Raw genomic sequence first — 25,585 nt, 5'->3', positions numbered from 1 at the left:
TGCTTTTTCAACTATTGGCTCTCACTTTCGACAAAGCGCTCACTTCCGACCCATTTTCTAATTGAGCTCTTTTTTTTCAATTAAGCACCTTGTAGAAATAACACTGGTTGTTTATGACAAAGAAACGCTTGTGTTATAAAGCGAGTTTTTATTCATTTGTTACGACCAGAAGTTGCTAAAACTTATGCTCTATGGCTGCATATCTGTATTTAGCAGTTTATGCGCATAGTATAATAATTTAAAAATGTTTTGCTTGGTTCAAAATTGCAGCTTTAACTGTCTGCAACTCACGAAAAACTGATTGCTAGAGAAATTTTCTCCTCGAAATTGATAAAAGAAAACATCGATTTTGTTAGGTAAAAGATATAAGAAAAAAAATTAGAAACGAAATGCTTTTTTAACTATTGGCTCTCACTTCCGACACAGCGCTATCTGGCCTTACTGCCTTGCGTTGTTAACATCCTGTAAGATCAAGTTCAAGGCAACAAAAAATGTATATTACCCATTTCCTTATTGCGCTTTTTTGCCAGCTAAGCATTTGGTTGTCAGCCTCTTGTAGAAACTACATTGATTTTTATAGCAAAGAAACATTTGAGTTATAAAGCGAGTTTTTTTTTTTCATTTGTTGCGACCAGAAGTTACTAAAATTTATGCTTTATGGCTGTATATCTGTATTTGGCAGTTTGTGCTTCATCCGCTGCTTAAATTCTTATGCTTTTCGAAAGCTTTAATTTGCCTGAGAGCAAATGTTCTAGGACATTTGTGTTACAAGGACCAGGATATTCCGGGTTTTAAAACGACCGATTTTGCCATCAGGGAATTTTCGGCAGAGTTACTTTATCTAAAATGAGAAATTTAAAATTAGTAACTCACTTAATATGAAAGTTTTTCAGCAAAAGAATTAGTGTTCAGAATGTAATAATTTAGTTTCCAAGTTTCGTTTGATTCAAACAAACTTAGGAGGTCATCGAAAGGCAATTGCACGTCAATGTGACGCCTCTCAACAAAGATCGGCCGCTTCTACACCGTCTGATCTTTGTGTTTGCAGCACTTAACGCAATCTGATGTTTGTAGCAATCTGTTTGTAGCTTTTAACGAGCAAAAATTAGGCATAAAAACATTATCAAATTTCTGTGATGTACCCCTGATAGCAAAAAAAAAACAGGAATCTACCAAAAGAAATTAATACAGTCTTGATTGCCTTGAATATGAACTTCTTTCAAGTTCAGCAGCACCTTGAAATATTCAAGTGTCTGTATTATTGATACTAGCAATTAATTTTTTGTCACTCTTCAAGAAAAATTTGAAATTACACGTGCTGTATAAGCTTGTTTTTTTTCGTCTACACGTAATTGTATTCACAGTTCATTTATTCTTTTTGATCGATACAAAAATTTTTCTAGCTCAACTGTGGGAATGCATGGATCCTGTTGGTTCAACGTTCACTAAGTATCCTTCCTCTTTAAAGAAAAAGTAATCTTAGCATTCGATTTAAGGAATACTTAATTTTTTTAAAAAACCCGTCTTATTGGCTGGCGTATAAATCAAATCACCATAGTCTATAACTGTTCCCATTGATGACAGTGTTATAACTTTGGTAAGCCCCCAAATCTCACAATACCACACCATTGGAACGAACTAACTGCAGATGTTATAAAATGGTATTTTCAGATCTGGAACAACCTGGTAAGTTCTTTAAGTCAAATTTCGATACTTGCAAATAGTTTCTGGGAAAGTGTGATCTGGTTCCTTCTTAAAATTTTAATCAAATTCCTGGAAAATTTTGTCCAAAATGGTTCTAGAAAGCATACCTTTTAGGGACTAAAATTTTACATCTTAATTTAATATCACTGACTAGTGTAAATACAAGATATACAGATAATGTAAAAAAGCAGGTTCGGTTGGAAAAACTAAACTCATAACACAAACATTTGGTTGTGCAATAATATAAACAAGAGTTCCCTAAACCTGACCTACATATCTTTGCATACCAACAGTAACGTATCAAAATTTAATTTGAAATGAAAATGTACAAGTATTTATTTGAATGATAACCTCGGTGGAGTAATAATAAATTTTGACATTCATGGAGCAAAATACAATGAAATTTTGGATTGAATTGAGGCGCGTTATGAAAAATTGAACAGAAATCATTCATTCCAGAACACCAAACAAAAACCGGCTCTTTCTTATGATCTAAATGTTCGCTGGAAATCATCTGAAATGATTGATTCATAAGCTGAGCATTTGATTCTTAATAATAAATTTTAAAAGCACTTTCATGTTATAACAAACAACAATTACATGCACAAATGTGTAAAAAATATTTAATGTACTTATCCAATCTATAAAGCGCGTAGTACCCCGAAGATCCAACAACACAACCAACAATAAGAAACAGACATTCTGGATACTAAAAAGTATCTCCAGTCACCATCGAATTCACTCTTACAAACCAACCAGTTTAATTCTCTCTTTATATTATCCGACAAAAGGGTAGTTATTCAATAACGCTGTCTGTTCAAATCTAATTCAAGATTATACAAAATGCAAATTTACGAAAAAGTGCCGCTTTATTCCGCTATACGCCACTAATATAATTTAATTTTACACTTTTCTGACTTCGACAATCGGAATACAGCAAAGCAATCAATAGAGTTTAACCGAGAAATATGAATAAGTCTAAGGATTTTCAGGCAACGCAATTTGGGTGCTATGCTAAAATAACATTCGTTAAGGACACTGAGCATAGCATAACATGGATGTGATAATAAATATCTCTTCAAAATATAAACTGCAATCAACCGGGAAAAAGAGATCACCTTTAATCAACACAAAACTAGCTGAGGAGTCTTCAGAAATCTTTCAGTTTTTCATCAAACATGCATGACCTCCCCATGCACTGATTCATCAATCCCAATAGTTTTTTTGCTCAAAAGTCTTTTCTCGAATCCGGGCTTTTAGCAATCATATTATTAAAAACTGCTAATTTGAGTTGTACACCAATCAGTTTTTCGAGTCCCGCCTTTAGCATCAAATACTTTCAAGGAAGCAGCTGTTTTCTTTTTTAAATTTTTATGCTTCTTTACTTCTTGCTGGGCTTCAAGGTGGCCGATTTCTTGTCCTTTGCGCTCTTCTTTCCGCTGTCTGGTGCGTCTCCTCCCGATGGCGAGGAAGATCGGGGGAAGGTGGAACTCTCTCTTGTTGGGCAGACGGTGTTGATGCTCTGCACCCACGAGTTCATATCATTCTAAACGTCAAAAAAATCATGATCAGAGTCGGAAATTTCTGCCGATTCGATTAATTTTTAATAGAATAACTATCAGTTTGCAGGATAACTTTCAAATGCACACTTTTTAAAAAATGCTGATTTCATTCGCACAGAAGCGTAGCTTCGCTTCGTAAACACTAGCGAGAACAATGCCAAAACAGCTTTATAAAGTAAAATCAGAAAAGATAGAAATAAGCCTCGAATTAGTAGAACTTTGCTACGTATGGAATTCGACCCTGCGACCTCGAAAATATGAGCCTCAAGCCCCGCCCTCTCGGCCACGAGCGCTTAACATCCATCAAAACAACTCACAAATAAAGCAGCTACATATGCTAATGAATTGCAAATACGATTCAGCAAAAGTGGCATGAAATACAAATAGACACAATTTTGCAAGTGATAATTTGGAATATAACAAACTGAAGGCATCCACACTAACTTTACATGTAACAAATCGTTAAGAATAAAGCCACATTATGTATAAATAATGCATTTCAAAAAATTGCGAGATGTATTCAATTAGAAAATTTCTGAATCGAGTTTTTTGAACAAATATGTTTTTTGAATTAATTAGCTTTTTTCGGTTCATTTGACGAATGAAAAATGCATCAACTGTAGGCTCTTTTCCATTTTCCCACCCCCTTTGATTTTTTCTGAAATCCATTAAATGAAAGTCTATTTATAATGACTTTTGATGTTATAAACTGCATTAAAACGTGTCAGCGTGAACAAATTTCTAAGATGCAAAGTGATATGTGAACAATTTATGAACAGCTTTATTTTGTAATTTTACGAGGGGGGTGGGAAACTGGAAAAGAGCCCACAGTTGATGCCATTTTCATTCGTCAAATGAACCGAAAAAAGCTAAATAATTCAAAAAACATATTTATTCAAAAAACTTGATTCGAATGTCAAAGCACATGCTATCAAAAAGCTGTAAAGGTGCCCCAAAAGTGGCACCAATATTTGCGACTTAGGTGAGAAAAAAAGGTTCTTAATAAACACTGAGCTGACGCTAGTGTAAACACCGACACCTGTATTTTCGGAATACAGTTTTCAAAATGTTTTCCGGGTGAAAATTTATTCATTACTGCGATTTTTTTTCATTACTTAGTTAGGGAGGTGGTACTTACGGCGTCCTTGGCCATGAAGAGACACTCAGCACCGGTTGATGTTTTCAGTCGGAACACATTCTTCTTCTTGGTGTAGTCACTCGCAATTGTGCACTCGCTAGTGGACAGATCTATCTGCGCATGGCCAGAGAGAGCCGCATTTTGCTAAACGCACAAACCATTCAGATTACAATTCTACCTTTTCGCCTCCAAAGAGCTGAGGCTGATACACTTCAGGATAACATCGGCACTAAATTTGTCTCAAAAACCACGAAGCTATTACAATTGTTTGATATCGAAGTCATTCGTCACTTCGCTTTGTGGCCATCAACACTGAAAGCTATGAAATATATCTGATTTCATTCGCTGTTATTAAGGTATGAGTAGTTGTTCATTTATTTTATAATGGTAACCTTAGAGCTCTTCTGGTCTTTGAATGTAGTCAGACTGGTTCCCTTCTGCACCATGTACACTCCCTTCCAGCTTCTGTCCTTGGAGGCCACTCCTCCATCGTCGTTGTCCTTCTTCTTCTGCAGAGCTCCCTCTTTAGTCACCGACTCGTCCGAAGACTTCGGAGGCGCTGAAACCCAAGCCCAAATTAGACTATTCAGATATTCGTAGACTACACACCGAAAAAGCCAAACGGAGACAAAGACTGAACTGAAAACCTGCATTTCTGCAGAAGATAGAATGGAACAAAGGCAGAGTACAGAGAGTAGAAGGCAAAAAGAATACGGATTTTCTATCTATATAATAGCTATTTTTGGTGAATTTAACCACCGTGGAAAGGATGAGCAACTGCATCATTGGAAAATCTATTCTAAGCCGATGCACATCTATGCTCCCGTCAATTAGGAGGTCATGAATCAGGTAACTTGAATCAGCCGTTGGTAAAATTGTACAACTTTAGTCAAATATCTCTAATTGCACGTTGCGTATAATCCAAGTGGGTTATTAGGGGGAAAACATGGCCGATAAAAAATTTCAAATGCACCCAAGAAAACCGAAAAAAAAATATTTTGGAAATCCAAATTTCGAGAAACAAATACTTCAAGAATATTTTATGATCGACGTTTTTTAAATTTAAATAGCAAACTTAGAAAACCTGGGTCAATATTTAAATTTTTTCCACTGGAAAATCTATTAATTCAGTTTCGAAATTAATAGTCATTCGCATTTTTTGCACCATTTTCATTTTCGTTGTTAGCAAATCAATGAACAACTGTAGAAGAAATTGAAAGCCAAGACGCGATAAATCAAATTTCGAGTGGAACTATTTTTACTTCCCTGAAAAAAAACTACACCAGCTAAACACAGCTCTTTAATTCGTTCTTTGACACTTGAAATTAGAATTAAACACGCCTTTTATCCGGTTGTACAATTTCATCAAACTTTTAAGGAATTTGATTCTACCTGGCGTTGACCGGCCAGACTTTCGAGGAGTGAATATGGATTTAATAGAGCCAGAAGATTGCACATTCCCTTTAAAATGGTCTCCACCAGCTGGAAACATTTACGAAACTGTTTGAAAATCTAAGTCTTCATTCAGCATATTTGCTCACAACAAGCCAGTGCATTTTGCAACACCCAAAAGAAGGAACATGAAGCCATGACAATTAAACAGTTTGTAAACTGAAGCTAAATATAAATAGAAATTGAAAACTCCAGATTCTTACACCCTCAAGCTCAAAATGAATAACATCAATATGAAATAAAATTATTGCAAATTTGAGTTAAGTTAATTTTCAGCCAGAAAAAAAAACGTATAAGCAAAATCGTTTGAGAAATTATTGATCGTCTTCAAAATTCAAAAATTGTAACACGATGGCAGGAGTAAATAAGGGAAGGGGAAGGGGCCCCTGAGGATTCGACACCCCTCTCAAGGATTCAAATTCAACTATCTGACCACCTAAAAGATTCTTTAGTACTATTTTTCATCAATTTTAAACGAGCAAACATGATTTTTTTTTCAAGTTTATCTACGCGTCACTACCGCCAATATACAATTAATTTGAAGCGGAGCACGTTTTTTTGGAAAAGTTTCCATGAAATGAATTTTTGGTCTGTTTTTTTTTTCTTATAATACTTTCCTGCGTGGCAGAAAATTGCGGCAAACTAGGGCTTAAAGGTTGAGAGCTCAAAAAATAAGTAACCTAAAAAATTCAAAAAGGGTCAGAAAATTACTGAACTAAAAAGGTGAAACAGGTTGAAAATCCTAGATCCGCCCCTGCTTAATTGAAAAGATAATCGAAATTGAAAACATTGCAGAGCGCACTTTAACTTCACGCGACTACACATGAACTGTGCCCACAGCCAGAACAAGTAAGCAAAATCTACAATTTGCACTTATTTTTGCCCAAAAGAACACAATAGCAGCAATCTGTCGACATAGAGGAATATTTACTGTGCAATTAGGGCGCATAGCTGGCGTGCTTACCAGGAGTGGGCTTGGCTGCCGAAGAAGCAGGTGCAGCACTGCCTTGAGTGGCAGCAGCAGCAGTGCTCTCCGGTACAGTAGAAGCGGGCGGCTGAGAAGCCTGACCAGCTGCAAGAGCACACACACATCCGCAGTTAGTTTGGTGTAGCTTAGCTCACCCAGTTAATTTCATCATTTAGATCAAATTTCTCTTTTCCAGTCCCCCTTTTAGATTTTTTATTGATTTTTTTCTACTATTTCCAAAACACCATTCAAAAAGATTTTTGCACTTTGAATCATAATTTAACATTTGAACAACTTTTATAACATGCGAATTGCGAAAAAAAAACTTTTATAACGTAAATTTACCAGGAAACTGGAAAGGAGCCAATCAGATATCTTCAGTGAAAATAGCAGCAAGAAAACTTTTGAAAACATTTGAACTTAGCAATACTGTTAACTTCTGTTCTATATAAGACTGCCATTAATGTTCACGATGAATGGCGTCAACTTTATCCTTCAATTGTCAACAGCTGAACATTACTTTAAGCGATTTATAAATTTGGCCCACATCACTATGTGTTTTTCTTTCTTTACCTCTAGCTCTAGCTTCTGGGGGTGCAGCCGATGATGACTGAACAGGTCTCTGCACTGAGGGCGAGGCTGCCGGCTCGTGCACGTGATCCACAGTCGGTCTGCTCGGCAACTGTTCCTCCTCCTCCTCCCTAGGAACGACAACATTTTGGACTATTTGTACAAGCCCAGAACTCCCACGGAAACCGGTGGTGTAACTTAATTGCATGACCTTAATTAGGTTATCACAGCGCGTAAGTCCATTTGATTTCGAAGTGTAATGACTGATAGAAAAATATAGCCATATCTGCGCCACAGTGCCTTTTTCAGTCTTCATAAGAATTCAAGAAGAATCCAAAGCTAGCCTTGCTTTGAATCGAAAAAGTTTCTGTCAAGAAGTCTCACATACTTGCTTTCTCTTATTTGATTGAAAAGATACATTTTACTAAGAAAATATATACATATTCCGCATTTCATAGCTGCAAAAAGAGGAGAGCTCACTTGTCGTGCAGCTGGTGCATGGCGACGTATTCCTCGATGAACTGTTTCCTGTTCTTGCTGATGGGAGTGGGCTCGTCCACGAAGTCCGGGTGGTCCTTCATGTACTCCATGATCTTCTGTCGTCTCAACTCCCTCTGCTCCAACTAAACAAGCGGACACCACACATCATTAACGCCCAGCCTGCAGAACCATCATTATATTATAATATTTCAATTACATATCATCAGATTGCTTGAATCAGCTGTTTGCTTAATTCAATAATAGTGTTCAGTCATTCTCAATCAGACAACACAGGAAAGAATTAATATTTGACACCAGACTGATTCGGAACTTTTAAGAATCAGTTTCGCAAGACCAATTTTCAGTCAGAAGTTATATTAGACGCAAGATAAGCCAAAATTGCCGACTTCTTTCATGACCATTTCAACACCCATTTTAAGATATTTCAACTAGTTAAGGAAGGAACTACTCACGGTGGTGACTCGGTCCAAATCATGGAACCTGTCGGTCTGTGCCAGCAGGGACTTCTCGAACAACTCGTGCTTCTTCTGCAGCTTCTCAACCGCCTCCACTGAGTCTCCCAGATCCTGCGTCTTCAGGTAGTTCTCCTGTGCATTGAGCCAGGCCTCTGCCGCCTGGGCGTCCTTCACGTACTGGTAGACCTCGAGGATGAGTTGCAGATATTCCCACCTGTGTTCCCAGTCTGCGATTAGATCTGCTCTCTTGTAGCCAATCTCCAACAGCTTTTTCTTGATCTAAGCCGCAAAACTCAATCAAAGTTTTCTGTTTACTAAGTTGTCAGTACCACTGGATTTCATGGAATACATTGACTGATCATACTACAGATATTTATCCTCTGAATTCTCACATGTTTTCTCATTTTCCTCATTATGAAAAAAAGTAAAATACAAAACGTTCCTCGCTAATAATATTAAACTATTTCCAAGCTATGTAACCTAATAACTTCAATTACTTATTTACAAAGTAGCACAAAAAACCGCCTTCAATTTTCCTTCATGATGAAATGTGAAATTTGCAGAAAAATTCAAATACTATGACAGCCTAGACTTCTGTAAAACTTTGATTCTAATTGGTACCTCTTTGAGTGCGTAATGTCCCTTAGCGATGAGTTCTTTTCCGAGGGAAATGCAGTCTGCGAAGCTCTCGTCCCTCGCATCTATCTCCAATTTGATGGCCTGGTGCAGATTCATCAACAGTTCCACTCCTGACACGTCTCTGGAACAACAGAACAGACTTGTGTAATTCTAATGTTTTTTTTATTTTATAGGCTTCTTTTGAAGCCAATGTTTTATAGGTTTCTTTGAACTGAAAATTATATCAAACGTGTCCACAACAATGCGCTCTAAAGGAGGAATAGATATTGGGTGAATATCTTTTCCATTTCAATACAATTCAGTATGCACTTATTTACCTGGGCTTCTCCTGGTTTTTGATCTGTCGGTTGATGTCGTCCATCCAGTTGAGCAGATCCCGAACCATGGTGTAGAACCGGAACAGATCTCCAGTGTCTGCCAGTTTAATTCTTCTGTCGTCGCAGAATAGCAGCAGCTGATTCCATGCATCAACCACCTCCTTCTCTCGCATCTGGATTTCCCTGGCTTTGTCTCCTGCGTATGACTGCTGGAACTTACCGGCCTCTTCTGTAATGCGGTGCACCTAGACAAACGAAATAATTTAAATCAGGCTAAAAAAAACAGCTTTTGGAAAAAAAAAATTCTGAATCCCACCCGCAGTCAGTCGCTGCCGCTTTGTTGTCTTCGCCTATTGTTGAAATTATCTTCTACAAAAGCGTAAACAAAACTGACAATAAAAAATTTCCAGTTACAACTCGTGATTTAAAGCACCGTTAATAACAAGGGATATCTAGGATTTTATTTTATAATAACTTAATTGCCTTGAAATTTGTATGACATTAATAACCACAAGACAGAGATTAGAAAGCTACAGAAGAGCAGCAAACCTGGTCTCGTAGGGACTGGACGTCGAGGATGAATGACTCGTGTTTCCTCTCCAGGTTCTCCACCTGCTTCTTGTCCTTGCCCAAGTCATCCGGCAGATTGTTCATCTTCTCCTTAATCCTCGCCAAAGTGTCCTTGCAATCACTGTAGAACTTGCGCAGGTCATACGAAGCCATCAGCAGCTAAACGCAAATAGATATATTCATCGAATCCAGCTTTCCAACTTGACCGATATCTATTATCACAAACAGTATGTTCTTAAACTACATTGTTCGCTCTGCTCTTCTATACACTTCAGCAGCCAGCAATGTATTGTTCAGGTATCCCTACATTGAGTGTTTCCTACCTGAGTGCGTGTGTCCATGAGCTCCAGCAGGTCGTTCCATATCTCGTTCAGGTGTTCCTTCCACTCGGCGATGAGGACTGCGTCTCCGTGGCCCTGTTCGATCATGGCATCACATGCATCCGACACCTGGTTCACTCTCTCGTGGCCAACTTCAGTCGTGTCTTTGGTGAAGACCTTGAACTTGTCCAGCAACATCTGAAAACACAAACACACCAATTTAGATGGGAGGAAGAAGTTATTTCAAATTATTCCATGTTGAAATAAAAATTATTGATTTAAATTATTCCTTATTTAACATACAGACTCACGATCATTCCCTTCAGTAACGTATACGGAACATCATCCTGTCCCTGTTTTGTTCTCAATTCATAACATGAACGCCAAGTTATTGATAATTCCTCTCATTCTATTAAGTATGCAATCAATTGTTACTGGCTACTATTTTACCATTCACAACGCAATTTCAAACGCTTTTTTCTCCATCCAATTTTTCTTAGCCGTCATAATTTCAATCGGATATCATAGCACCTATTGCAAAATAAGTAAGGTACACTAACGATGACGTGTTCCAGATCCTGTCCCATCTCGTGGGATCCGGCCACAATTTCCCTCTCGTTGATCCAGATCTCCAGGTCATCCACATCTCTGTTCAGTTTAAACAATTCGACTGCCTGTTCCAGTCTGTTTTTCCTCTCCTCGCAGAGACCCTTCAGATTGGCATAGCTGTGCTCGATCTTCTCTTGCTCCGACTGGATCTTGGGACTGAAATAATTCACCGTTACTATCTGAGCCGAACAGACCTTTGGCCGAATAGTGATTATGGTGAGCATGACATTAAATGGATCATTGATTTATGTTGACAATTCGATAGGCCTAAGATGAATAGCACCTTAAGCATGAAAAGCACCTTAATTGTCGTGGAATCGAAAAATTGAACAATTTTTTTTTGATGAAATAATATAACATCACTTTCACGGTTTTTCATGCCAATCGTTAAATATATTCCACTAAACAATTAATTGCGCTTCAAATATATAGGTAACGCAATTCAACTATTTTCGAGATACATATTTCCCATTTAGAGACATTTATTTTTCTGTTATCGGTTTATGTCTAACGGCGAGACATCAACAATACATCGTTACGACTATTTCCGAGCACTATGATCACTTGACAATTTTTATCCGGTTCCAACTAAATGTTCGCATGCAAAAATTGGGACCAAAAATACAAAGAAATACAAATAAATTGTTAACTTGATGTGCTTTAAGCTTTTTATGCATTCGACTAACTTAAATGCATCACTATCGCACCAGGCATTAATTTACATGATGCACTTCCCTTGCGTTCGAACATGGATTCTATATTAGGTTCCTTCGATGACTTGTAGATAAATATGAACCATGTTTAGCAGAGAAGATTAAGATCTTTGTGATTAGTTACCGATCTAATTTGGAGTAGGCATTTTGCAAAATGGGGCTAAAATAAACGCAACACTGAATATTAGATCATTGCAAAACCAAGAGACGAAGAAAAAGCAAATCACAAATTTTTATTCAAGATGTGCCGACATTGTTAAACGCAGTCACTTTGTTTACTACTTAATACAACTGACCAACACTGAGACAACAAAAAACGGATCAAGTAGTCTTAAAAATTGTTTTGAGTTTTTTAACTGAATGGGATTGGTTCACTTCCGTATCAGAGAGGATTTTTCCAGTTCCAAAAAAAATCAGTTAAATGGATGGCTTTCCAAATTTGACGTTCAGATTAATAGCTTCAATTTGATTCTCGGAAGACAGGCATCGATCTAGAGCCTTAGTAATTAATCATTAATAAACAATTTGAAATCAGTGCTTCCGTCAATTAGCCAATTAAACAGAAGCCCAAGTTGGAGCCAATTCACTTGCGTTTGAGACCAGATGAACTGTTTCTTTACTATTCCAGATGGGAATGATAGCAATAAATTTATTTTACCTGTCTGGGTGGTTAGCTTCCAACAGTTCCTTTGCTGTGTCTGCACATGCTTTGATCGTGTCTTCGAAATCATCAATAGACTTCTCCAGTGCCTGGTGCTTCTTGAGCAAGGCTTGCGCACTTGGCTCATCCTGAAAACAAGACAAACCTGTTTCTTTAAAACTCTTCTTCTAAAAAGCTCAGAGGTTGATTTAAGATAAGGAAACAGAAAAACGTGATCATAGTTGATAGATTGCATTGTTTAACTCAACTGAACCTAATTTTACCTTCAAAGCTTCCAATAATCTCTAAAATTATCAAAACTGTCAAGCTTACTATTATGATTGTACATTAAAGCAAAACTATGCGATGCAACGCTTACCTGGAACCGTGGCTTATTTCAGTCAATTTGGAGTCTTACTTTTTTCAGTCACCAGCGTTCTCAAGTTTCACCCCTCCTCAATTAAGCCAATATACAAAGTATTGACAAACAGTTCATTCAATAACTTACCTTTCCTCTATCCTGTGACATTAAGTGGAACTCTTGATCCGACATCCACACCTCAGCATCCTTAGCCTCTTCAAAGTACTTTTGAGAGTTCTTAAGAATTTCCAGCTCAGCTATCTTTTCCTTCAGTTTCTCGTCCAATGAAGCCCAGGTGCTTTCGAGGTCGTCAATACGGTCATTCACAGCCTGAGGATTGTGGTACGCTTCATCATCGATGAGCGAGTGACCATCTTTGATCACAGCGTCCAGAACAGGTCGGTGGCTTGCAATGTCATTTTTGAGACTCTCGTTTCGCTTCTCGAGCTGTTCGGCCTCTTGCAGACTTCCCGGGACTGGTCTCGTCTCGCACAGTGGTATCTTTTCACTCATCCAAGTCTTCTCATCAGCTGCATCTTGGAAAAACTTGAACTTCTTTATATCAATTTCGAGCTGCTTCTTTTTGTTTTCAAGAGGCTGTGACACTTTGTTAAATCTGGACTTGACATTTTCTGATTTCGCTTTGATCTCCTCTTGCTCTGTGTCGGGCAGATCGGTGATTCGGTTCTGTTGATTGTCCAACTCATTCAGTGAAGACTGGGTGTCTGCCAGTTTCTTCTGGATCAGATTGAACTGGTCCATTTTGATCTGGGCATCTACCAAGTTGGTACATTCTTCGGGGATCTCGTCCTCTTCCACCTCGCCAATGTTTTCGTCCAATTCAGCGATCGACTAAAATGACAGATGATTATTTAAGTATTTATAACATTGTTCATCAACACAAGAAAACACCAATATCCGAGCTGTTCAGCTTTCAGCAAGTCCCAGTTTTTGAGTGCCGGATTCACAGCAAAGATTATTTTTTTAGTAAACTTTCTGCGGCTGAAAATTTTGTGTTCCCTCAATCAATGAGTGCATTTTCAATTACCATCTCTCAATGATATGCTCCTGGAAAAAAACTAGGTTTCTTCCTATCCATTTTTAAGAATTTTCAATTAGCATTTTTCTGCAAAATATAACAATATATACGATATAGTTCAAACTATATAACCTAAAATGATAAATGCACATTTAGTTAAAACTCTTAAGGAATTCTCGACGAACTTACAGACAAGAAGATGGATCCCTTCTCCTCTTCGAACAACTTGTCCACCAAATCCTTCGCCTTCTGCTTTGTCTCAGCCAGCTGCACTTCAGTTGCTGTGATTGCCTCGTCCACCTCATCCGCCAGTTCGGGGTGCTTCTCCCGCACGTTGTTCGCGTGGTCCTTCATGTCCTCCAGTTGTTTCTCCAGGGCGTCCACCTCCTGTACTACAGCTGTACTCTTCGTGAACTTCTTCTTTCCCTCCAGGGGCGACTCCACAATCGTGTCCACCAGGTGGTTCTTGTCCTCCACTGAGAAGTGCAGCTACACCACAACAAATATTATCTTACCTACTCTTGTTAACTATCCCCTTGCCTAACTTGAAAAAGGAAGGCGGATTCTTCACTTAAATCCAAATTCTTTTATGATCAACCTTTGAATTATAAGTCCTTTACATTGGTCGAAACTATGTTTAAACACTCGCGGATTGTTAACAAGATTCATTGAATTGAATCATGAAAACAAAAAACCCAACCAAAATCATCAATCTGAGAACTATTCAAAACCTTATAACACAGATACCTCGTCAAATTTCCAATATTTCCCAATAGTAAGACCCATTTTTGTTTTAAATCGCAATTCTAACTCGGAAACAATAAGCCTTGCCCTAATACTTGCCCTTAAAGTGTCATCATGCCACTTTTGGTAAAAATTCCGACAAAAATCAAAATAACCGCAAGGTTGTTTAAGGCAATTTCACTTACACTGTGGAAATCACTCTTGAGCTTCTGCCAGTCGAGAGAGTCCACCAACTTCCTTAGGTCATCCTCAGCCTTGTCTCTGTTGGTGTCTCGTCTCTGCTGGATCTCGTTCGCCTTCTCTACTGCTTTCGGGGAGTGCTCGTTGTCCTGGGAGTAGAGATCATCTGCCAATTTGAGGAACTGCACCACCTTCTCGTCATTTCTATCCATCGTACTGATCAGATCCTTGTACTTGCCAATGAGTTCGTTGCACTGCTCGATGTTACTTGGCTTCTCCACTTTGGCCAGGAAGGCGTCCTGTTTGTTCAGCAGACTCTCCACTGCCCTTCCGTCCTTCTCCAACTGCATGTAGAGTACCAGCTGCTTCAGACGGTCGTCCGCCCGGTTCCAGATCTGATGCAGTTCGTCCCATTCTGAAACAGCACAGTGACGTCATAAAATCTCACTTCAAACATTTGAAACCATCATTTTTTCTCTAATCTTCTAATAATACAGCGTCAAAGTGTTTTTAAAAAGATTCTCCAGATCTCAAAAAATTCCCTCCTTTTCTCACGCAACAATCTTCCTCGACCTCGATGACCTAGTTCGAGGTTCGAGACATGAATTTCAGATACTTTAGCAATTTCTTTATGAAGTCCCCGACTTATAGTCCATTTATGTGTAGTTCCTGACGCTAAAAAAACGTCCCCTTCTAAACCTCAAAACATTTTTTTAAAGGTTTAGCCCATGTCACCGTGGCTACCACGCAATATTTCCACTCAAAAATGACCAAGTATGACCAATGGGCTGATATTCTTCACATGTAGCCTCAAATGTTACCATATTTAGAGAAAACCCACACGCACATGAAAGTGCGAAACACATTCATTATCCTAGAACCAACCACTCAAATACACTGTTCGTTGCTTTATCTTGGTCTGAATATTCACACTGTTTTGAGCAGACTTTGGTTAGGGCTGGTAAATGCAAACATGTACTATCAAAGTTCGCAACTATTCAGTCATTTCAACCACCACCTGCATAAAAAGAAACTACATATACTTTTAATGGTTCATATCACCACACCAGTTTCAAGGATTACGTCTCAAATGGCATAATTCCCAAATGGCATAAAAATGAAATATTTCCCAAATGGCATAATTTCATACAACAGTTGCTTTGGAAAAATCGAGAACAATTTTTTCGTGAACAATGTGAGAAAATTAGTCAAATTGTCAATTCAAATGTTGATTGACATTTTATCGTGAAAAACTTGTAGAACTTTTTATCAAAAGCAAGAAGCATAAGCTTGCGGTTATTAATAAGCTTCTTGTGGTCAAATTTTTTTCGGCAAACCTGTGGCTTAAATTTGTTTGGAAGCAATTAATTCCAAATCTTGTTCACATGCTTTCGTTCCTGACAAAATGTTAGAGTTAGAAATTGATAGAAAACGTTTAAATTACAATGAAAACTTGAAATTTATGCCATTTGGGAAAAATTTCCATTTTTATGCCATTTGGGAATTATGCCATTTGGGAAGTTAGCGTTTCAAGCATGGTTCTGCAGATTTCAATTCCATTTCTTTGTTCACTTCTTTGAACGCATGAGAAGTTAACAGAATAAATTTGAGCAACGATAAATAGCCAATCAAACGTGAACAAACCAGTCGAAGCATAAATAAACCGAAAACGAGCAGAGCGTATAAATAGCAGAAAGTTATATGATTTTAGTAGACGTTTTCTTAATTCAAGCATTTTTAATATAATTACTATGCAATTATTACCTAGCTTCTTAATTTTTTAATTATGTTAACATGGTAGCTAGTTAATACATCGGCTTTGATTTACACAATACCTATCAATTCAGTTCAAATCACCAGCTGCGAGAAATCGAATTACCACTACATTTGCAGATATGACAAAACGCTCGAAGTGTAAGCCTAACTCAAAAGCAAATTGTATCCAATTCCAAACCAAACTTAAAATTTGGCCGTGAACCGTTAAGCTACCATGTGAACAAATAATAATGTCACAGATCAACATAATCTCTCGAAAGCCCCAAATACATATCCAAGGCACTGGGTCACGTTGAGTCAGACTGAAGTTATGCTACCTTACTATTCGTCCAAAAAAAACTGAATAAAATTTGAAGAATCTGAAATTCATTTTGAAAACATTTTAGAGCTTGACTTTTTCAGGCTTTGCTTTTTATTTCATGCAACTTTTGATGATTTTGCCGTGTAAATAGAAGTTTTTTATATAATACCATCTACATCTGGGCATGAATGATAGGAAAACGAATTTAAAGGCAGGAAGAGCACGCAAAACACAGACTGGAACCAACGAACTTTATTGAGATCCAACTGTAACAGTCTACACAATACCTTCATTGAACAAAAAAGAACACATATTCATACAAAAGTCTCCATCAGCCATACATGCAATATATTATTCCCATTTACCAAATGAACAAGTTTTTTTTCAAAACAGTCTGCTCCGATATTATTTTATTTGAGCAAAGCATGTAAAATGGATTTCAATTCTATATTTGCAGTCTAGCTTGCTTCTCTCTTCCCACTTTTATTTCTCTTGCACCGACGCGTGTGCAAGAGCGCAGCATACACATTACGCACGCTTAGTAAGGGAATTCCTTTATCCATTCAAAGCACATGCAGCTCTATTTCAGCCGAGTTGCACCAACCGCTTGGAACTTTCATTTCAACACATTTCCACGCTTGTTTTGAGCTGCCAACTAACCAAAATTTATACCAGAGATAGGCGAGCTTCATGTATTTTTCATACCGGTTAATCTTTTAACGGAAATTTTGGCCGATTTCAGGCGTAAATGGACCGGTAGTTGGCTTTTCCTGACTCCGCATGCAAAAGGATTCCCGTTTAAATTCCAGAAGCAATACGAAAATGTTACAAAATGTTTTGGATCGTATTGTATTATAAATAGTATCCTGATTGAATACACGGTAAACAATTTTTTTGCTCGTGGCATTTTTCTGAATAGCTCGCGACATGGCAATTCAGAACAATTTTTAAACTAACGGCGGACCAGATATTTGACAATTTAACTGCCACATAAAACCTCCATAACTGCTATAGTCAATAATCCTTTCATTTTATAAAATCTATTGTTAAGTAGATCCGAAATTTTCTCTATTTTCAATGTTCCAATCTCATACCATCAAAGGCGCAATGTTACCGACCGATATGAAAAAAAAACTGATTGTGAGATATTAATCACGTATGCTGTCTGAAATAACAAGAAAAAGGGTACTAGCCTTTGTCAGCGGCCTCCAGTCGCTGTCGGAACTGTCTGTACTCTGGATTGTCCTGGCCCTCGGTCAGTTCATCACCCGTCGTCTTCAACAGCGCATACTGCTCCTCGTAGTTGTCAATCTCGCCCTTGATCAGATTCAGTCTGATCTGCAACTGTCTCGCATCCGCCTCAGTTTCAGGCGTCTCCTGTAACAGTCACATATTTTACATATACTAGGCCAAAAGACGTATTGTTCAAATGGGCTAATCACTCGCCACCATAAAGTGTTTGTGAGCCATTTAATCTAATACAACATGGCCAACAAAAAGTTGGAAAAGAGTGATGAATGAATGTAAACAGAAAAAAATTGTTTTTGATTTTTTTTTCAAAATTCAAAGAAAAAATAGATGCCCTTAAATCTCTTTGAATTTCGACATCAATTTATGATTGATACTTTTTAAACAAATTTAACTCAATTTGAGGATACTGGATCAAGAGATAAAAAATTATATTTCACTGGAAAATCTGATAATTAAATTCCATTTTCGAAATTAGAAGTAAGCCTTAACTTAAAAACAAATCAAGTCAAACCGCGGAAAAAGTAACTTGAGCCTGAACAAATTTTAAAACTTCCTTTAAAAAAATCATCACGACCTATATAAGAGTCTTAATTACGTTCATCGACTCCTAATCAGCGAAAAACCAAACAGAAGCATATTAAGGTCAACACACTATGAATGTACAAGACCCAAAGTAAAGGTAAACAAGACTGCTCGTATCAGGGCAAAGCCCTGAATGTTCCGACTGCCTTTTCAGGTTTATCGAGCAGTAGTAGCATAAAAAAATTAAATATAATTAAAAAAATGAAATTTTTTTTCCCTAAAATTTGAAATTTTTATGAAAATCATCACCCCACACGCCATATAAAGTACAAAAGGATAGATTTCGCTCCTTGTAACAAAATAATTATGACAAATAAGCTTCTTTCAACCAATTTGGAACGATTTAAAAGACGGATTAAATCTCCGCTTACGCGTTAATAGCGCGAAATATATCACGCGTTAATTGTCCCAAATTGACCAAAATGACAATCTTTAAACCCCCATAACTTTACGAAAAATGATCACAGGTGAAATATCTTTTCAAATTTAAGCTCAGGACAACAATACCTTTTGAATGATATAAAAAAATTCTGTCAAAAATGGCTAGTTAAAAAGTCGAAATTTATCTGAAGAAAAAAAACCCACCCCGAGCACAAATATTCCGTCACTTTCGTATCGAAAGTCGGAACAAAAAGAGGCAAAGCAAAGCTTCGCACTCTTTGCAATACCACACACACACATAGCCAACAGTTGGAAAAGCGTCAATGAATACCACAATAAAAAGAAAAAAAACTGACTTATTTTTTGAAGTCTCAACTTCAAATTTCAAAGAAAAAATAGGTGCCCTTAAGGCTCTTTGAATTTCAAGAACAGTTTATGATGGGCACTTTTTCAATTAAATTACCCCAATTTAATTTTCAGACTTCACTGGGAAATCTGAAAATTTCAAAGAAAAAATTTCGAAGAAAAAATAGGTGCCCTTAAGGCTCTTTGAATTTCTAGAACAGTTTATGATGGGCACTTTTTCAATTAAATTACCCCAATTTAATTTTCAGACTTCACTGGGAAATCTGAAAATTAAATTCCCTTTTCGAAACTAGAAGTTGATCACGTTTTTTGTGACCTTCTAACTTTCACTGTTCGATACTTGAGTTTGCCTTCCTTTTAACAAAGAAATGAACGGAGCTCAAAAAGAAATCAAAAGTCGAACTGCAAAAGACGAACAAATTTTTAGACTTTTCCTGAAAAAAAAACAAATCTTCATGGCTATAAGAGTCTGAAATACGTTCATCGACTCTTAAATAAAGCTTGGCAAACTAACAGACAGATAATGAGACCAAAATGCAATTGTTTTTTGTTTAATTATTTTTTTTTCGCTTCAAATGATGACCGAAGGCGTTTAATCAGCAGATATGTTCATTTCAGGGCTTCAAACGCACATATCTGCTAATTAAACGTCTTCTTAAACGTCTCCTTATCCCTATCATTTATACCAAAAAATCATTATTCCAAAAAAATGATCTACCGAATGTTTCATAACGTTGCCTTGATTTTATTTTAAATATAGTTTCTTCAGCAAAAACCTACCTGGCAATACCTGAGCAGACACACTTTGATCCGAAATGAGACCGATCTAATATAAGCAAAATTATGGGAAAAAAAAAGAGAAAAACCAAAAAAAAAAAACTGATATAATGAAACGGTATTTGGTAAATGAAATCTAGCCAACAGATTTGAAAAGAGTCAACGAGCGCAAGTAAACAGAAAAAATACAGACTTGTTTTTGAAAACATCTCAACTTTCGAAGAAAAAAATTGATGACCTTAGAGCTCTTAGTTTCTAGAACAATTTATGATAAACAATTTTTTGATAAAATTAACCCAATACAAATGTTACGCACCTCATTCACAATCTCGTTCATTTTGGCGTGCAGCCACTTCTCGAAGTCATCCAGGTCTCGGATGAACCTCTGAAGGTGTCCGGACTGGTCCAGCTGCTCGTCTCTGTCCTTCAGGATCTGTCTCAGATCGGCCCAGCTGGAGTAGGTGTCGTGGATCTGTGCCTTGATCTCATCACTCACTCCCGGGTGCTGAAATTGACAGGGATAATCTTTATACACAAAAAAAAAACAGCTCTCAAAAAATTACTTTAAAAAATTCATTAGTTCTTTCCCACTTCATGAAGTGGTCGAAACAAAACATTAAAGCCCAAAAGCAGCAAAAAAAATCAAAGAACATCTCAATAAAAGCAGTTTTCAATGAAAAACCAAATGGTTCAAAGGTTGGAGTTAACCGATGTGCTTAAAAACCTTAATTTTAAAACAGCTGCTTCTTTTTCATTGGAAAATTGACGTACTTCAGCACAGAGTCTGTCTGCCTCGTCAGTGAGTCCTCTGATCTTGCCCTCGATCGCACTGAGATCCCTCTCCATGCCCGCCAGTCTTCTCTGCAGCGCAATCACAGCAGTCAAGTCATTGCCCAGAGCCTCCGTGTCCTGAATCAACTTAGCCTTCTCCTTGATCCAGGTGATCGTTTCCGTGCACTCGATCACAAACTGTTTCGTCTCGTATGCCTGGTAGATGATCTTTCTCTTATCCTGCATCATCAGTCTGATTCGCTCCCAGGTCTCGTTCAGCTTGTCTCTTCTGGCCTCCACCTTGTCTGCGTCCGGATGAGGGTTGGGTCGATTGATGAGCTCGTTTGCAAGAGCGTTCACCAATTTCACCTAAATAGAATGCAACTTACCAATAATTTAAAGCTGATCAAAGATATACAGCTAGTCAAAAAACTTAAAGCTCCTATATATTCTCCAAGCCTGGACGCTCAATTATAGTTTGAAATCACATTTTGCTCCAGAACGTCTCGATGGCACACATCGACCAAATCTATAGACTGTCTATGAACCATTTTTGAAAAACAGGAGTTTCATTTCCCAAGAACAATTGATTTACCTTTTCGTCGTTGTTTGTGAACTCCTTCTCAAAGTGGTCATATCTGTGCTTGAGGATCTCGATCTCATCTACGTCCTCTGCATTCTGGATGACGAGGGACTCGAGGAAGTTGAGCTTTGTGGCCAACCAAGACTCGACCAGTTCTGACTCGTTGAACACTTTGTAGAGGGACGAGGCGTCCATTAGAGCTCCTTGTCGGTTGGTAGCGTACACTTGCAGTTCCTTGTACCTCTTGTCCATCCTAGAAGCAGCATATAAATATACATTAAACTGATTGATGTATAGTTATGTCAAATTGTTGGCAATATCCTTTTCGATCAATGGATCTGAACGAACTTATTAACCTACAATTGCTCATTTTGACGCCTGAAGTCAATTTACACTCCTTTGATCGCGTAAAAAACCAAGTACAATTTGAATAGAAGCATTGTTTCTGACCGATTTAGTTAGTCAAGGTCACCGATATTGCCACCAAGTCGGCATAAACCATACAACAGGTGATACTCTATGTACATTGTTCCGATTAATTGCTTCTTTATATTGAACTGTATCTAAAGGTCGACAAAAATTGTTAAAGAATTGGCTCGGTAGGAAGAAGAATACTCACTGGCTCAGTTTCTCCAAGACGTCTGGTGAGTTCCTCTCATGTTCTCCGAGGTTCTGAGCGTGTTTGTGAAGATCCTCCAAAACTGATTGAAAGTTGCGGAATTCGCTCATCGTGTCCCTGAAATAGGTTGAGACTATTGACTATACTTACTTGTGATACCGATATTTTCAGGCTACATTTAGGCTTATTAATTACTTGAAAATACAATCTGATCTCTCTTTTTGAAAAAATCCTAATTTAAATCAACTCACTCGTGTTTTTTGATAAGTGCCTGGTTACTACTCTCGTCTTGACCACAGTCGGTCATACTGAAGATATGGAAGAAATCCATCATGTATGCCATCGCATCTTCATGTTCAGCGTGGAATCGATAAAGCGAAGTGGCCTCGTCCAATCTCTTCTGCCTCAGTTCCACGAACTCTTTCAGTTTCAGCCACATGGCATTGATCTCATCAATTCGCGCCTGGATCTTTGCTGATCCGAAATGCTGCTGGTCAATCAAAGTCTGTCCAGCTGCAATCATTTCGTCCAATTGTGTCTGATGACTCTCAATGTCATCTCTCAATGCCTTGTGCTTATTCAGCAAGTTCTGGACTGAAGTTAGCGAGTTTCCGATATCGACCGTGTTGATGATCTGGGCTTTTTCCTTGATCCAGGATTCCTCGTCAACAACATCCCAGAAAAATTGCCAGAGCAGTTTTGACTCTTCCAGCTTGTCGTGTCGACTGGACGCCATTTCGCACAGCTCTTCGTATGTCTGGTTCAGCTTTTCCTTGTGTGCTTCGATTTCTTCCTTCTTGCAAGGTGGCTCGCCTGAAATAGTCGTAACAGTTGAACCAAATCAACTCAATTATAATTTAAATTTAATTCATAAATCACGAAATGCAAGTAAGATTACCTGATTGCTCTTCGATTCTGGCATAATAGTCATCTGCCTTCTGGTTGACAGCATTCATTCGTTCATTTTGGGCAGACACTGCCGCTTCTAACAAAGCATGCTTTTGCAACAAGTCCTCGACTCCCATCAGATGTTTTCCGTAGTCGTCGGACATCAGAGGTTGCTACACAAAACATCAATTTCAACTCTTCGAAACTCGAAAGAACTAGTAAGATATTTCAATTAAGTGAATTAAAGCAAACTCACCCTCAATTCAGCCATTTCACTGCAGCACAATTCCATTTCCTTAAACACTCTGTGCAAACCAAGGGCACAGTTCAGTTTTTCTCTTCGAGAATCCAACATAGCAAACAGATCATCCCATAGTTTTTGCACATTATCTCTTCGACCGTTGATTCTCTTATACTCGTGATAATTTTCCCTCTCCAAATCCAGAGCAACCTCAAGAATCACATTCACTCGCTCTCTGTACGCCAGGATATCAGTCTCGATTGCTTCGTGTTTCTTCATCGAAGCCTCAATCTGTGCCAAATCAGTTCCAAAGTTCTCAGTTTTGACGATTCTCTGGTTCTCAGTCAGCCACGTTTCCCTCATCGCCGCTTTCCTGTCGAACCTCAAAGCCAGATGTTCCAATCGCTCTTGTCTAATCAGTTCATCTCTCAGAGCGATTTCTCGGCCATGTTCTGCCTTTTCCAATCTCTGCCAGGCGTTGTTAATTTCCATGACAGTTTTGCCCTCTTCAGCCGTGAAAGATTTCATGTTGTGAACAGACAGTTGACTTCTGATCTGGAAGAACATCATTTCAATCGCTCCCTTCTCATTGAACTTGGGCGGCTTCTCTACCGTCGTGTAGCTGTGGAATCGCAACAGCTGCTGCTGCACACCATACAATGAGTTGGCGAACACTCGGTCGTTCAGTTGGACGATCCTGTCTTCAATCCACTTCAGTAGATCAGTGACCAATTTGTAGTAGTTATGGATCAGCTTCTCAATGTCAATTCGAGCTCTCATGACCTAAATACACGGATAGGTGCAATACGAGGCCCTTTCATTCAAAAAAAAATTTGAAACCTTCCAGCATCATGCTTTGTTAACCAAACTGAGAAGAATGTTAGAAAATTATATATATTTCATAACTCGTCAAGGCCTTCAAAATTTCAGCTAATTCTTACCTTTCGGATTCGTTTGCTGCAGACAGTTTCATCTCTGGCCTTGGAGAAGTAGTGGTACAGTGTGACCACATAGGTGATGATTGACTTCTCATCCGGATACTCCACATTCACATCTTCAGGGTCCAACAGCCTCTGTATGCCCAACTTCTGCTCCGCCTCCTTGAACGCCTTGGCCAGACATTTGTCCATTTCCTCCTTCTCCCGGGGATGTTCACGAGGAAACGCGATGTCATCTCGGTGCTTGTTCAATAGGGCGCTGAAAGCGAGACCATCTCTCCAGCTGGTTGTGAAGTTTCGCACACTCACACCCGGATATCTGAAAATAAACAAGCATCTTGCATTGTCTTAATATATCGAAAGAATTGCTGTCCAAATATTTGTGGTAGACTCGTTGGGTTTTGATCGAATCATGGCAAGTTCAACTCACCCTGCAGTTTTCAGTTGGCACCACAAAAGAAGTGCTTCTTTCGCTGAGATTGTGTCCTGGCTCTCAGTTTCAATTTGGATATCTTGGATCTAAAACCACCAATTACTTTCAAATTAAAATCTCAACATCAAAATAGAACAACATTCAAGTAAAGTATTGCTACGAACAGTCCATCCACCTCATCAGATAGTCTAGGTACTCGCCTGGAATCTGAGGATGATGGTCCAGATCAGACCCAGAGTAAGTCTCGGACTCCCGTCCACGATATCCTGAGCTCCCAAGTTCTCCAAGTGCACTCGCTTCTGACTCAGAAACGTCAGAGCCTTGTCCACATTTTCTAGACAGTGGATCCTCATCCTTCCTCGAGTGGGTTTTGGAAGCTGCTCCCCGGACAGAATTTGGAGCAGTTTGATCAGCAGTCGACCGTCTTGCAAGTCGATGAACAGGTCGTTCGCTCTTGTTGACATGTGCGCCAGATGGGAGTTGACCCATTTCGTAAACGTCTTCTTTTGCACAATTTCTCGCTCGTCTGAAAAGTATCGACGTGAAAAATCAACAAAAGTCGATAAAAATCAAAACTTTCAATAATCTCGCTGTTATTCTTTCTCTTCACCATTTTAGTTGGTCAAAGTAGCTTCAATCTGCCTCAACTCAATTTAATGCATCTTGATTTATTTATTTAGGCAATTCGATTTTTTGTTGAGTTCTTAGTGACTCACCTGATAGCGCCTTGATCCTCTGTCTCTCAAAGAGTCGTGCCGAGCTGTTCTCGTCGTACATATCGTCCATGTTCTCGTCATCATCCGCCAGATCCTCCGAGAGGTATCCTGATCGCACGATGTGGTCAGTCGTCATCCTTCTCAATTCTCACTTCTAGCTTCTAATTCGCTCAACTTGACTTCACTGATTAAACTCTCCAAGCAATGGTGCAAGTAAGTTAGTTGATCAGCGCAGCTCAATAATTCTAGTTGCGTCTTAGATTTGTTTTAGCTGTAGTGCGCAGTAAGAAAAGACTATCAAAGATCTGAAATAAGCTTAACGTTTAAACACTGAAGTTTTGCTCATTAGTCAAGGCTGGTTGCTTTGCATACTAACTGGAGACAACTCTCGATTCGTAATATATGGGATCGACAAACAGTCCTTCACTCTTTTAAACCATGCGGCACCATTACAAATGGCGTGAAAATATTGAAGCGATAT

The 25,585-nt window shown here is 38.4% G+C and overlaps 1 protein-coding gene across 3 annotated transcripts; it reads right to left on the bottom strand.

The window, feature by feature from the left end:
• Positions 1-1,997: 1,997 nt before the first annotated feature.
• LOC134852005 (spectrin beta chain, non-erythrocytic 1-like) lies at positions 1,998-25,483 on the bottom strand. Of its 3 annotated transcripts, XM_063868284.1 has the most exons (29): positions 25,105-25,483; positions 24,589-24,914; positions 24,386-24,474; positions 23,959-24,274; positions 23,033-23,800; positions 22,787-22,949; positions 22,140-22,701; positions 21,889-22,005; positions 21,282-21,522; positions 20,687-21,055; positions 20,232-20,420; positions 17,752-17,935; positions 14,487-14,896; positions 13,747-14,046; positions 12,666-13,370; positions 12,176-12,306; positions 11,642-11,677; positions 10,756-10,960; positions 10,199-10,393; positions 9,855-10,034; positions 9,306-9,550; positions 8,971-9,109; positions 8,347-8,628; positions 7,874-8,016; positions 7,397-7,524; positions 6,821-6,928; positions 4,797-4,963; positions 4,405-4,548; positions 1,998-3,250 (listed from the first exon to the last, which is right to left on the bottom strand). In XM_063868284.1, exons 1-29 carry the CDS (start codon positions 25,238-25,240, stop codon positions 3,086-3,088), a joined length of 7,143 nt encoding a protein of 2,380 aa, XP_063724354.1. In that variant the 5' UTR covers positions 25,241-25,483; the 3' UTR covers positions 1,998-3,085. The 3 variants fall into 3 exon arrangements, with proteins under 3 accessions (XP_063724354.1, XP_063724366.1, XP_063724360.1); XM_063868296.1 differs by lacking the exon at positions 6,821-6,928; XM_063868290.1 differs by lacking the exon at positions 11,642-11,677.
• Between the last annotated feature and the right edge of the window lie 102 nt (positions 25,484-25,585).

This window comes from Symsagittifera roscoffensis, chromosome 1 (assembly GCF_963678635.1).
Source record: "Symsagittifera roscoffensis chromosome 1, txSymRosc1.1, whole genome shotgun sequence".
Classification (NCBI taxonomy): Eukaryota; Metazoa; Xenacoelomorpha; order Acoela; family Convolutidae; genus Symsagittifera; species Symsagittifera roscoffensis.
This window is presented reverse-complemented; position numbering and strand designations above follow the sequence as displayed.

Coding starts and splice junctions, on each gene's coding strand:
- LOC134852005 (XM_063868284.1), bottom strand. CDS start 25,240: ATGACGACTGACCACATCGTGCGATCAGGATACCTCTCGGAGGATCTG. Junction 11,678..12,175: donor GAAGCTAACCACCCAGACAG/GTAAAATAAATT, acceptor CGTTTATTTTAG/CCCCATTTTGCAAAATGCCT. Junction 8,017..8,346: donor ATTTGGACCGAGTCACCACC/GTGAGTAGTTCC, acceptor CCGCTTGTTTAG/TTGGAGCAGAGGGAGTTGAG.